The 13,698-nt window shown below is 51.0% G+C and overlaps 1 protein-coding gene across 1 annotated transcript in view; it reads right to left on the bottom strand.

The window, feature by feature from the left end:
• Positions 1–13,698, bottom strand: part of KLHL3 (kelch like family member 3) — a gene marked incomplete at its 3' end in the record, with an annotated part of 49,810 nt that overhangs the window by 30,518 nt on the left and 5,594 nt on the right. The window contains exons 2-3 of the mRNA XM_009641234.2: positions 6,708–6,824; positions 3,646–3,752 (exon numbers count right to left, since the gene is read on the bottom strand). Of these exons, the coding sequence (XP_009639529.1) occupies positions 3,646–3,752; positions 6,708–6,745 (145 nt within the window). The remainder of the gene's footprint in view (positions 1–3,645; positions 3,753–6,707; positions 6,825–13,698) is intronic.

Below are 13,698 nucleotides of genomic sequence, written 5' to 3'. Positions count from 1 at the left end.
GCGCCAGTCGTGTGCCCACCGCTTGCCAGAGGGTGCTGCAGCGCTGCGGGGCGAGGGGGAACCTGGAGATGCTGCAAGGGAACCAGGGCAGGGGCTGGCGCAGACCAGGAGCAGGCAACGAGCTGCCCCCTCCTCCAAGCCTACAAAAGCCAACCCCTAGGATGTCTTTCACAAGCCAGACCCGAGCCTTACCCGATACCTTAATTACAGAATGATTCAAAGCACCAGCATCGTCTCTCCTACCCCGGGGCAGTGTGAGAAAGGGCTGCCTTGCAGGAGGCGCTGCACAGACCCCGTCCCCGCACCGCCGCGGTCGGGCAGGCACGAGGCACGGGTAGGGGGAAGCAAAGGCAGGTAAAGCAGGCTCCCAGCAGACCCTCTTTAGGGGACAGACACTGCAGGCACCAGTCCTTCGTGAAGACAAGCCCTTCGCGCGTCGACGCTCAACACCCAGCGGTGCTTCCTCCGTTTCCCCCTCCTCGCGAGGGCAGGGGGAGAGCAGAGCTCTCCTGCTTTGTCACGAGATAAAGCTACGTTCAGAGCCACAGCAGCTCGCCGTGCCCCACTTACCCAGCAGAGCCGCTTGCCCTGCCGCCTACGTACCGCACGCCAGAGAGGCTTCCCAGCGCACAGCTCCAGCTTTTGTTCTTTCCCGAGTCAGAGATGTGCTGAAGGAGAACACGAGTGCATCGGGTAACAAAACCGCAGCCTCTCGGGCGTGGGGCGAGCGCTCTGAGGCGGCACGCGAGACCTGCAAGGGAGGTTTCTGCATTGCTGCTTCCTCCTCCAGCACTTCCAAAGTTCCCCCCGTATCTCACAGGAGCAGTCCTAGCAGCACTGCTGAAATATCTGCTATCCTTTCTGGAACTATTATGTTTTCTTCTAAATGGATGGCAATTACTGCCCCTAGTCATCACCACAGGACGGTGCCAGCGAGGACCAGCCACCATCCAAAATGCTCTAGAAAGCCAGTATGGGAAGGGACACTCAGGTGGGAAGTGCTGGGTCCCATCTCTTCTCCAGCAGCGGAAGATACCAATTCAGTCTGGAGAAAAGAAGGCTACGGGGAGACCTGATTGTGGCCTTCCAGTACCTAAAGAGGGCCTATAGGAAAGATGGGGAACGTCTTTTTAGTAGGGCCAGCTGTGTTAGGACAAGGGGAAATGGTTTTAAACTAGAACAGGGTAGGTTCAGGCTAGAGGTAAGGAAGAAATTTTTTACACTGAGGGTGGTAAAACACTGGAACAGGTTGCCCAGAGAGGTAGTGGAGGCCCCATCCCTGGGAACATTCAAGGCCAGGTTGGATGGGGCTCTGAGCAATCTGATCTAGTCAGCAGTGTCCCTGCTCACTGCAGGGGGGTTGGACTAGATGACCACTAGTGGTCCCTTCCAACCCTAAACATTCTATGATTCTACGATTCTAAGATGTGGCTGCATGTTTTCAGACTTCCCAAGGCTATCTCAAAGAGGAATGCCTAACCAGAGGACACCAGGTGGTTTAGGGAAGACCCCAAGGTCACCCATGAGTCCAAAGGCAAGCCCAGCCTACAGGGACGGGGCCTGCAGAGCAAGCATCAGGCAAGGGTGGATGAGCTGTGGGCCTCCGTTTGGTTCCTGCTGTTCACAGCTTTACCCTGGTCATTCACTACCATGTGGCTGCCGGGGACCCCTCCTGCTCCCCGTGCCCCCAGAAAGCGGCTCCTCCAGTGGGGACTCAGCGAGCACAAGCAGCTCCCGCCGAGTCCTGCAGACACCCATGCCGTGCGGCTGCCCCCAAGCCACTGGCTTTGATCGCTGATGGGGAATGCAAAAAAAAAACCAAACCAAACCACAAAACACCAAACCACCCAAGCCACAACCACCAACCAATGTTACCAATGTTCAAGCTGTGACTGTAAAATCTCCCCCTCCAGAGAGTGAAGCACCACAGAGCTGGAAGGAGATCACAAGGTCTGTGCAAGAGGCAGATCCAGACTTCAGAAATTTGGGACTAGCTGGACCAAAGGCAAAGGGAGAACTGGTCTTTGCCTGACCTGCTGCCCCTGGGGATGTGCCAGGGGGAGGGGAGCGGCGCCCGCCGAGGCTGTCACCCACCCAGGGGAGCTGCCGAGCCGGCCACATGACGGCGGTTAGCTGATTACTGTTTAACTCGCGGCGTGAGGGATTACACGGCCCGGAGAATTCCTGCATGGAAACATGAGCAGCCCTGCACCACCGCCTTCCCGCTCAGGTGACCTCTAAGGATCAGAGGGTTTTTCCAACGATTTTTGATTTTTTTAAACTTCTCGTCAGGAACGAGCATCACAAGCACTCGCGAGTCCTCCCCGAGGTGCCCTGCACAAGTGGTGGCCTCTGAGCAGGGTTTGCTCCTCTTCCTCACCGCCATGGCCAACACCCACGTCCACCGTGCAGCGCCAGGGCCCTAGAGAGCACAAGTGCTCTCCGCCTTAGCTCACCACACTGGTAAAGCCATCATGGCGAACCCCACGTCTCGCCTCACATTCAGACATCTGTTTACACCTGAGGTTTTTCCCACCCCCTCCATTGAAGAAGGGAAAAAAAGCTTCCCAAATGACAAGCTTTTTCCTGAGACATGTGGTGTTCTGCTTCCAGTACAGCAAATAAAACCAGGTCTAACACCAAGGCTTCTAAAAGGAAGAAGCAACCCATAGACCACAGGCAAAGGAACATGAAATAGGGGCAAAATTTATTCTGAAGCTGTGGGACGGTAACAGCCCTTCCCTGGAGTATACAATCATGTTCTTTGTATTTGGTTAAGCCAGTTTCTATCCTGGGAAGGACAGCAAGGAAAAGGAAAGGAAGCTCAGCAGCTCCTGACCAGACTAATTTTACTAGAATGACTTAACCAAGTCGGTCGCTCCCTTGCCTTGGGATTGGCACGGCTTTCTTCTGCTGCCCCACCTGGGCAGAGCCTCCAAAGGGCCCGCGCTATAGGGATCAGGAGATCACAGCATGAGTTTTGTCCTCTTCTTTCCTTCACGCTGAGCTTGCATCTGCCATTACCAAAATACACGGGGCTGCAGCAACGCAGCCAGCAGAAAGGCAGGGCTGCTAAAACACACTGGGATCGAGAGAACAAGGGTGTTATTTCGGGCAGCAGCAAAAAAGTGCCATGGGAGATTAAACATCCGTGACTGCAAATCAGCATCGGCAGGGCTGAGCCTTGAAACTACAACTCCTGTGCCAGCAACTTCTTTGATGTGCACCATGAACATTTAGGGCACTGCACACGTGCTTGATGTTAATGATGTGTTTTCATGACCCAAGGTCTTGTTAAGGGGTAAAAAAAACCAACCCAAAAAGCAGCGAGCCAAACCTCCCAATACCCTTCCTGTGATTCATATGCCACCCACTCACCCCACACCCCTACAACCATCCCACACCCCTACAACCACCCCATACCCATAGACTGTGCCTCAAGGCATTAGACAAGGATGACCAGCACCATCCACCAAGCGTAGCAGACTGCAGACCTAGCCGCACGTCTCCTCTCAAGGAAACCCCTTCCCCGCAGGCCATGCCTACTGCCTCCGCTGCAGCTCCTGCCGGGGACACAACCAGAAACCTCTGGGCTTGCAATGGCCCGTTCAACCCAAGTACAGTGTCTGGTGTCAAGAAGAGTACCTGTAAACATCGCACAAAAATAAGGGCTGCAGGCTGCAAGGACCACACGGTGGGCTTCCATCTCCACAGTTTCGGCCACAATCACCACATCACAGAGGAGCCGCTTGCTGGAAAAACACCAGAAAAGACAAAGATCTTGACTCGCGGTCAGGCAAAAAGCTACGTCGGTATAGCCTGAAAAAGCAGGCAGAAGACCCGCCGTTACAGACAAGGCACCTGAGCTTCTGCCAAATCCCAGTGGAAGGTCCTCTAACCCTTCAGCTACCAGTTCCTACCAGTGTTTGCCTACAAAGCAAAGCCTGAATCCTCCCAATGCTACAGCCCCGCCCTGCCTGTGGTTCTGCTTTTCCCAGGAAAAAAAAATCTGGAAGCCAAACTAGGCATACATGCTGCCCAAAGAAGGGATGGGTAAGGGGCTCCTTCCACCTCTCCAACAAGCAGGGCTTGGAAAAGGCACGCAAGAGCTTAGGAGTTTGGGCACGACTCTAGAGCCAAACTCTAGCAGATCTGTAAGACAAGAAATAGCCATGCAAGGGAACACCAGCAGAGCTTTCCACAGAGAGAAGGTAGGGTGGAAAATGATGCTAGTTCTGTACTTCCTTCCACATTTGGCCCTACAGAACGTGACCACCAAACATCTCCTGGCACTGAGCAGCGCCGAGGCTGCCCCAGCCATCTCCCAGTGAGATGATGTCAGTCACTGGTATTTATCCATGGGCCTGAGGATTTCGTTTACCACATGAATCAGTCTGGGATTAAGAGTCACTGGGACAAAGCATGGGGTTCCAAAGAGAAACCAAAAAACTTCTGAGCTCCCCCACTGACTCATCGTACAGCTTTGGAAAAGTCACTTCATTAACGAGTGACCTTTTCTACCAGCCCCACGTATGTCCTCGGAGGATTCATTAGTTAATGTTTGCACAGGGCTCCGGAGATGCAGACAGCTAGAAGTGCTCAGCCTCCCAATAAGTTGGTTTAAGATGTTTAAGCATACAAATGCAAAATAAGGGTGTTCTTTCCAAATGTCAAGCTTGAAAAAAGATCAGCCTCTGTAAATCTAGATGTCACCTTCTCTTCAGAATTGCTTATCACCACGCTGCACTTTGTCTTTAGGAAACTGCATATCAAATAAACACACAGAGAGCTTCTAATGGAGGAGGCATGCCTCCTCTTCTCCGTATGCTGGAATATGTGAACAAAACATCTGTGAAAGGGGGGTTTATAGTTGGAAAACAGGAAGAAAGTAGGAACTGGTAGTCTGTGCTCTACATTCACCCCTGTTTGGAAGGGGTGATGGAAACGAGGGAAGCTTTTTAACAGCCTCTTGATGGAGGCTTCCTCATTTCCTTCAGCTCATGTAAAAGGTGCTCTGTTCAGCTCCTCTCGGGACTATAGTTTTCTAAAGTACCGCTCGTAATTTCATCTGCATTCGAAAGCTAAAAATTTCAAGGGAGCAACATATAGCAAACAGGTTAAAGGCTTAGCAAGATTTTTCCAGACCCTCTGTATGAGATTTCTGGGAGCACGTGACTGGAGGCACTAGCACTCACGGGAGCTATTAACGCCGATTGTTGACGGCTTAACGGATTGCCAGCCCAATGCACGTACAATAGACCTGAGAACGGCGTATTCCAGAACAGCAGCAGGAGCTGACAAAAAGGAGTGCCCAGAAGAAGAAATCCTCAGGCAGGTGCTGCAGGGCGTCTTTCAGTCTTCCAGGCTTTGTCACTGCAGTATTGCTCGGGATCTAGCTTAACTACAGGCACTGAGAAACATCGTCCATCTCCAGCTATTCCCACTATGCCTCAATTAACAGCAGAACAACAGTAGCACAATAGATTTCTGAATATAGCTGCACAAACCTCTACTTTCAGATCCTTTGCTTTCAGTACAAAGAAAGGACTAGAGGGATGCCAATAAAAAAAACCCACCCATACTCCACTTCATGGAATCGTTACAAGGGAAGGATATTTCCATTTTCTGTTCCTGTGCAACTGCGAATTGCTGTCAGACATCTGTGGAAGGAGGCATTTCTAATCCCTCTCCACACCAGAGAATGTGTATATGGGAAAACTACTTAATCCATGGAAGAGAGGTGGCTATTACAGCATTACGGCACCTTCCAAGTACTTTGAGGGTGCAGGAAGAGTAAAGGGTGCTGTCTGCTTCCATCACACCGCCTGGGTAGCGAGGGAGCCCACACATTCACGTGTACCACGTATGTACTTTCCAGAGGAATTACTTTAAAAATTGGGTTTCTAAGCCTCTCTGTGAATGGTAAAGGACTCAAATGAATGAGTCGGAGAAACACTCGCTGAACTTCTCTCTGGCTCGTGGGATAACAACCACCACGAAAACAACTGGGGTTTGAGCACTGCCGCCGCATCGCCGGTGGGATGGCAGCGGCTCCTGCAGGCTGTGTCGGCTGGCAGTTTTTCAGCCTCCGTTCTCCCTGTACCCACGCAGCTGTGTAGGGAGCAAGGTGTGCTCTTCTGACCAGTATCAGGACTTTTGAATGTGCAAGCAGAGTGCTGACATTCTTCCCGAGTTGTTGCTTTTTTTTCACCCCCCTACTTTGGAGGGCTGAGCCCCGACTGAGCGACACCATTAGTTAAAGAGAATAAGAACAGTACATTAATAATCTTTGGTCTGTAATTATGCGTAGGTGTCTTAATGCCTGTAATGTTCTATTATTGGTTTTCAGACCATTAGCTCAGTTAAGAACATAGTTTACGGCTGAAGTTGCTGTAAGTGATGGAAAAGACTAAATGAATTATCATCTGTAAATGAAGGCGATTGCTCAGACAACGTTTTTGAGCCGTAGCTGGCTTCCTTCTGCTGGGAAGATAGAGAGGTCTGAGATTGGGAAGAGCAACCCACCACATAAGGGCTGTATTTTAGCTGTCTCCTCCTACTTGCTCATTAATACCCTACGTGCAACCGTTAGCTGTGGCAAAGATGGCACTTTGGGGTTTTTTTCTTAAGTCTCCCAGAAGCCTTTCTGTTCCAATCAGCACGTTTCTGCTAAACCAGAGAGGGTGCCCGTTAAGTCAGAAGTGTACCTCCGTAATTCATTCATGACCTTGAACGCCTTTCTCATGTGAGAGGGGTTGACTGTCACTGTGCGCTGGTCCTTTTCATCTTCAGCTGCCTCAGAGGAGCGGGAACTCTGCTTAATGCTAAAAACGGGGAGAAAAAAAGGAGTAGAAAGTTTGATTCAATGACACTTTAAAAAATAAGTATCACAAAACTGCAGCACAGGGTATTATGCATGGAGTTACTTGCACATTTGTTAGTCGGCTCAGGTTCACCGCAGGAAGAGCATCGCAGAATGCAGCTAATTCTGCATGGATGTTGAAAGCCAACCCAGCCCACGTTTCAGTCAGAGGGGAAGAAAAGGAAAAAGTGCCAAACACTCGAGGACAAAGCCCAGCCTTACAGGCTTCAGGCCAGGAAAGCAGTGTAAGTTGAAATTCAAGCCAGAACATAATTGCTTCACTGAATAGAAATAGACTGCAGCACTGGGAACTACGAGAGTACCATGGATACTTCAACATCCATCCAGAGAAAGAGAAGTTTCGTTTTCAACGTCCCGTCTGAAAGACGCAAGCCTACAATACATGACTTGTATCTTCTTCTATAGAGGCCAGTAGAAAAAGACCATTAAAACTCCCTGCACAGCTTCCAAAGCATCAGCTTTACAGAGGCCGCATCCCATTTCCATTTTACAAATAGGTCTATTTAGTGCCACTGAAACGTAGAGAAAGAACTATCAAACCAGACCTTCCTACCAGGGCCACCAGCTCTATAGGTAATGTCACACCAGATGCACCCTGTTACGTGCTATGTTTAACCAGGCCAACAGGTGCCTAAGGCACATCCACGTCCTCATTGCATCGGCTCTTTGCACAGAATTGACACCAGGTCAATACCTCCCTGATCTGGAAGCGTGGGAAATCACTCGGCGCTAAAGGTTTCCACCTCTGAAAAAGGCAGCGCATAGAGGCAGGTCCCTGCTCTGCTTGCACCCGGGGCTCACCCCTCAGCCCTGCCAGCAGGCAAATGAGAGAAATCGAGCAAGGCTGTCCACACCGAAAGCCAAGCCCAAGCGAACGGCAGACCTCCAGCGGTGACCCCATCGCCACCAGGCACCAGCCTGGGGACCACCTCAGCTTCGCGTTTGTCCCCTCCCCCCTGCCACCATCCTTTGTTGGGCTGTATCCCGATAAAAAAGGCTGAATCGGGTTAAACCAAGGGTCTGGGCAGCCCAGCACCCTGACTCTGCCGGTGATCAGATGATGACTGATGTCTGAGGAAGGGTACAAAGCTAGGGAAGCGTGGAGGGATCCTTCCCCAGAACAGCCTGCCAGCCTCTGCTAAGGTGCGTACGGATGCACCCCTATGTCTATACACACCTCTACTCACACTCAGGGACTTTTTCTTTGAAAAACCCAATTATTCACAATTTACAGCCCCTTGCTGAACATCGCACCCTCCCCGTTGCCTGCTCCTGACCAGTGGCTCTTACCAACACCCAAGACCCCACGAAGCTCTTTGCCCCCCTCAAGCCGCCCTCAATGGGCTGCGTTGTCCTTCTTCGACAAACAAGAGGCTGAACAGCAGCCCAGCTGCACCCAGCCCCAACGCACGCCTGCGTACTGGGCGGCCTCCAGCTCTGTGCCTGAGACAGGGGTTAACACCAAAAACCAGCCAAGTCCAATTCCTTCACTTTGCCGAGCAAGTGAAATAGTTTCAGTCGCAAGCGAAGCCACGAGGCTGAGCACAGCATCACTCAGCCCTTGTCCCCGAAGAGGGACACAACTCCCCAGGCTGCGCCACAGTCCTCACCCAACTCGCTTAGGACGGCTGGGTCAAGAGGCAGCAAAGGGGAAGCAGAGTACCTCTGGTTCGGTATTCAAGGGACTGGGACCCAGCTGTCAGTCTGCAAAGCTGAAACACCTACAGGAAGCAAACAAACCAAACAACCAAACAAAGAAATTACATTAAAAAGAAAAAAAGAAAGCGAAACTGAGAGGCGGTGGGCAGGGGCGGCTGTGCCCATCGCTCCTAGGGCGGGACACTGCTTCGGTCATCGTCAGACAGACCGCGCGGGGTCCAAAATCAAGCGATGCTCTCAAAAATCACGAGGCAGCTTTAATAAGAAAAAGCACACGGCTGCGATTTATTTATTCGCACTCGGAGACCAAGGATCCATCATTTTCAAACCCTTCCACTGGCAGGAGATACAGTTCAAAGGACACGGCAAGTTTCACCGAACACCAAAGCAAACGTCAGATCAACAAGCCTTCATAAAGCCTCAACCCCACCAACACCTGCCTGTGTATTTTAAAAGCAAAAACTTTGCTTCAGAATTTTTGAGAGAGATCAATTGGTTCCTCCTAAAAAGCATCAAAAGTAACTTTTTAAAAAGCATCCTAAAAGGCCTCCTCAGCTTTACTGGCCGGGGTGGATTTCACATTTTGCCAAAGGCTCACTGTAAGAAAATACTCCAGATTGTCTGCTTAAAAACTTGTTTCAAAAAAATCAAGATAAGCTATTTAAAGTTTTTCCAAGTGACTCATATAAAAAACACATTTAAAAAATTAATGGCCAAGGGCCTTTAACTCATCTTTGAGACTGACTCAGCTTCCACAGAACTGCGTTCCAGTAATGCACAGAGGATGATTTTATCTGGGAGAAAGATTTCACACCCCCATGCAGGCACTCTCAGAGATTGCCGACACATTTCCAACGTAAAAATGCAAGAACCTAAAGGCTCCAAGCAAACGCAGCCTGCCACAGAGCAGACGCTACCCCTGCGCCGAGCGGAACAGCGCAGTGCATTGCCCTTTCCTGAGGGGTTTTTCCCTACGACGCTAAGAACTGTTACACTTATTACACCGTTGTTATATTAATGGAGCAAAGCAAAGGAGGAACAGAGTCCTCTGACCAAAGGTGCTGGCTGAGACCGCCCGGGCGTGCAGCAGCTCCCGCACCCCGTGACCGCAGGGACTTTGCCCCCAGCATCTTCACCTTGCGTGGCTGATGTCCTGCCACACCAGCGGGGCTCGCAAGCCGGCTGCCAGGAGCAATTTGTTCTATTCCTGGGCTAACCGAGGCTGTGCACCGAGCGAATGGGCAAATGATTTAATTTCCCTGGGCCAGATGAACATCCTCGTTACGGACACAGCAGGGTTCTCCTAAAATAAGCAGAGGCTCTTACTTGCAGAGTGCCAACCCCACCGCCACCTCCTGCCTGGCCTCTCAATGCTGTCCCCAAGCAGAAGAAACCGACCCTGATTCAAGAGTCCCCAGTTAAGCCCACGAAGCAATCACAACCCTATCTACACCGCGTTCCTCCTCTCCAGGCAGGGCTCGGCTCAAGCTGCCCGCAGCGCAGCTCCTGCCCGAGCGCGGCCGCACGCCGACCAACACAAGGGCATCTCAAACGCCCGTCGCTGTGGCTCTGCTGCATGCATGCATCAACTATAAAGTTGGGTTGCCTTAGTTACCAGCAGTAATTACAGATGTCTTTGCAGATTATGTGAAAGAATAAAAGCCTTCCTTAGAGCTAAACTGTCCCCTGGCAAGACTATTGCCATGCAGAGAGCTGCTAAACCCCAGGAACAAAAATTCCGCCTCTGCCAAAGCCAATTCTACCACTGGCTTTACTGGAGCCAGGAGTTCACCCTAAAGGAGAGGCAGACTCAAAGGCGCTCTCCTTTGGAGTGGGGAAGGATGAGCTGCTGCTCGCGTTCCTGGGAGAAGAGCTGCCGGGCTCAGCTCCTAGCCCACCTGCGGACACCAGGAAGGTCCCTCCCCACCAGGCTCTCACACTGGAGAGATGATGGACTCCGGCGAGTCCAGCCCAGCCCAGCCCCATCCCGCTGTGCAGCACTGGGGCTCCCCGGGAGCTGCTCGCCTCCCCCGCCTGCAGTCTGCTCCCCAGCAAAGCTTCGGCCCCCAAGGTTGGCCAAAGAGTCGGCAGGGCTGGGCGACCTGCCCTCCCGCCGCGTGGGCACCCCGACACCCCTGGGCACTTCGCACCCTGCTGCTGACGTCGCAGGGACACGCTCACCGCGCGTTTCCAAAGCCTGCGGAGCTGCTTTGCGGGATGCGTTACAATCATCACCATGGAACGTTCACCTTCGGTTTCCAAGAGCTCTGACCCAGCCATTTGACAGATGCTCAACAGCAGTTACTAGCGTGCAAAGCTTAAATGCCTCTACTAAGAAAAATGCAGACCAAATATTAATTTAGTCTTAGCAAAATGAAAAATCATTTTCCCTTGACTGGCATCATTCTCTGTTTAGAATCAATGGCCAAAATCATGGTGCAAAATACACTATGCCCAAGAGTTTTATTCCTCAAGCCAGGCAGACACAGGAAGAAAAAGATGTCAGTGCAATGGCGTATTTAAAAAAATCTCAATTTCTGAATTTGTCTCTAGGAAGATACAAAGATAGCAGAAAAACGTGACTGAAGGAATCCAGATACTGAGATGGATTTTGAGGGGATTTCAGAGAAGCAGATTACCATTAAAACATATGGGAGGGAGCATAATGGATGGGGGTTTTTTTAATAGTAATATTACTTTCCTATGTTGGTGAATTTTTTCAGTGCCTGCATCAACATGGAGACATTAGCTTAGAAAAACACACAATTGGTATACAACAGATCCCAAAAGAATACTCATATCAAAGGAGACCTCAGGGGAAAAGCAGACTTCGAGAACCACTGAGAAGAAAAGTCCTCGCTGACGGTAATGGAAACAACACAAAATAACTCAAATACGACAACGCCATTTGCTTGCAAAGGCAAATATTGTATTTCTCAAACAAATACTACAGAGACTACCCCCACTCAAAGACTGAGCTAAAATCACAGGCGATTTAATTCTTTAACCAAAAAAAAATAAAGTCCAAGGGTTGTTTTTTTTTTCCTATTCAAACCCAACCAAATCTTGCCAATTCAGAACCAGAGCACCATGCCCCATCGTGCAGCCCCATGTAGCTTTCCCATAAAACGAAAGTCCCTATCAGCGCAGTAAAAGAAAATCAGGACTGTGAAATAATTTATTGCCAAGTGCGAATGTTTCAGCCCCCTTGCCCCCGGCTGCTTCTGCCCCCGTGCAATGACCAGGGCAATTGATACCACTGAACAACTCGGATGTGCCGGTTATCAGGATATTTGAGTCCGGGCAGGCTCGGGAGCAGAGTCAGAGGTGATGCGAGCACCAATACCGTGTTCCTCACCGACTACAAAAACAGAAAAAGCAATAGCGTTAAAAACCAGGGGGATGTCTGCTGTCATGGAAGTCACAGGGTGTAAAATGTGAGGCCTGATCTGCATGAGACGGATCCGAGTTGAAATGCGGGGCAGAAGTAGAGAACACGGGAACAGAACCGGCCCAGGGTGCTCGCCCACCCAGGTCATCCTCCAGCCTTCCAGGACTTGCTCAGGGCAGGCAAAGCAGCCGCGGCAGTGTCCCACACGAGGTGCCCTCTCAGACCAGAACGCAGGTGAGGATTTCCAGCTCCCCTTGCCAAGGGTCAAACCCCACATCGTTACTGCCTGCAACCAGTTCAGGGCCGCCCTCCTCTTCCCAAAAACTAGAAATACAAGCAGCAATTGGGTAACCATTCCTCACTTCCAGGGGCAGAGAGCATGCTCATGTCTTTCATACCCTAAAAGCAGATGGCCTGGGAAAAAAAGGATGAGGCAAACAGTCCAGGTACTTTCCCGGTGCCTTTTTCACCACTGTGTCCCCAGCTGGCTCATTCAGTCAAAATGAGACCATTGCTGGTAACCATAAAAAAAAGGTACTAAGTAATAGTGCTGAGGATGAGCCCAGCCTGGGGTATCAAAACAGCTCTTCGCCACCTTCCTCAAACACCAGGCTCATTTATACATATAAAGAAAAAAAGAAGGGAAGCCCATTCCATGGGCTAGCATCTACCATGATAATCTAAGATTTCAAGGCACTTGAAATTAATTAATATCTGGATTAATACCAGAGGTGGCACACGCTTATGGGAAGCAGAAGCCCTACAATGTCATTTAAAGAGAGATGTGCCAGGCTGAAAGTTTTGTTTTTCTCGCTAAACACACAAAGAATCGTAACCCTCGAGTCACGTAAGGGTAGAGAGCTGCCCTCCGGAGCTTGGAAAGCAGCTCCCACAGGCTGCTGCCAGCGTTTTCCCTCAACGGAGGGAAAACTTCCAGAATTTGCGGGTTGACCACAGCTTAATTTTCCAATGTATCATATTTAAACAAAGCTTCTGTCAAGCCCTGACGATTAGTACTACCAGCGGGTCAAGCCCCCTCTCTCTGTTCCCCCACCCCCTGCAAGGTCAGCGGCACAAAAGGAAGCACTCGGCATATCCTGTTTTTTAAAAAAAAATACCAAAAAAAAAAAAAAAAAAAAAAAAAAAAAACCCAAAAACAACTTTTTTTTTAAATACAAAAAAAAAAAAAAAAAAAAAAAAAAGATATCCCAAACCAGCTTAACCAGGTCAGTGCTTGGTTTGGAGCGGTACAAGCGAGCTTCTGATGTGCGAAAGGCACCCGCCAGAGGGGGGGACGGAGGCAGAGCGGGAGCTGGAGGCAGAGCAGGAGCTGGCCATCTCTGGCGTCTGCGAAGTCCCCCACAGCAATTACCTCCTTGAGGGGTTCAGGGGGTACCAGGTCGACTCCACGAGCGCTTCTGCACGCAGGTCTTAGTGCAAAATAGCTGCCTTGCAGGAAATAAAGTACGAATGGCCCAGGTGCCGTGTGAGGGAGAGACGGGATCCCCTCCCGCCCGCGTAACGCCCGCACGCTGCACGGCTTCTGCGTACAGGCAGGTGACTCGGCCCCCCCAGGGCCCCGCAGACCGTACAGATTTCCCCCGTTACTCAAAAAAGCACCGAGCATCAGCGGGGCACGTCTTCGACCGAACGATGAAGTCGGCTGCCGGAGGTTCCAGAGCGAGCGAGGCAGGCGCCAGCCCAGCACTCACCGGCGGCACGGCCCCGCACCCCCCGGGCGAAGGGCACCCAGCGCAGCGGCCTC

This window comes from Egretta garzetta, unplaced genomic scaffold, assembly GCF_000687185.1.
Source record: "Egretta garzetta isolate BGI_Z169 unplaced genomic scaffold, ASM68718v1 scaffold26, whole genome shotgun sequence".
Lineage (NCBI taxonomy): Eukaryota > Metazoa > Chordata > Aves > Pelecaniformes > Ardeidae > Egretta > Egretta garzetta.
This window is presented reverse-complemented; position numbering and strand designations above follow the sequence as displayed.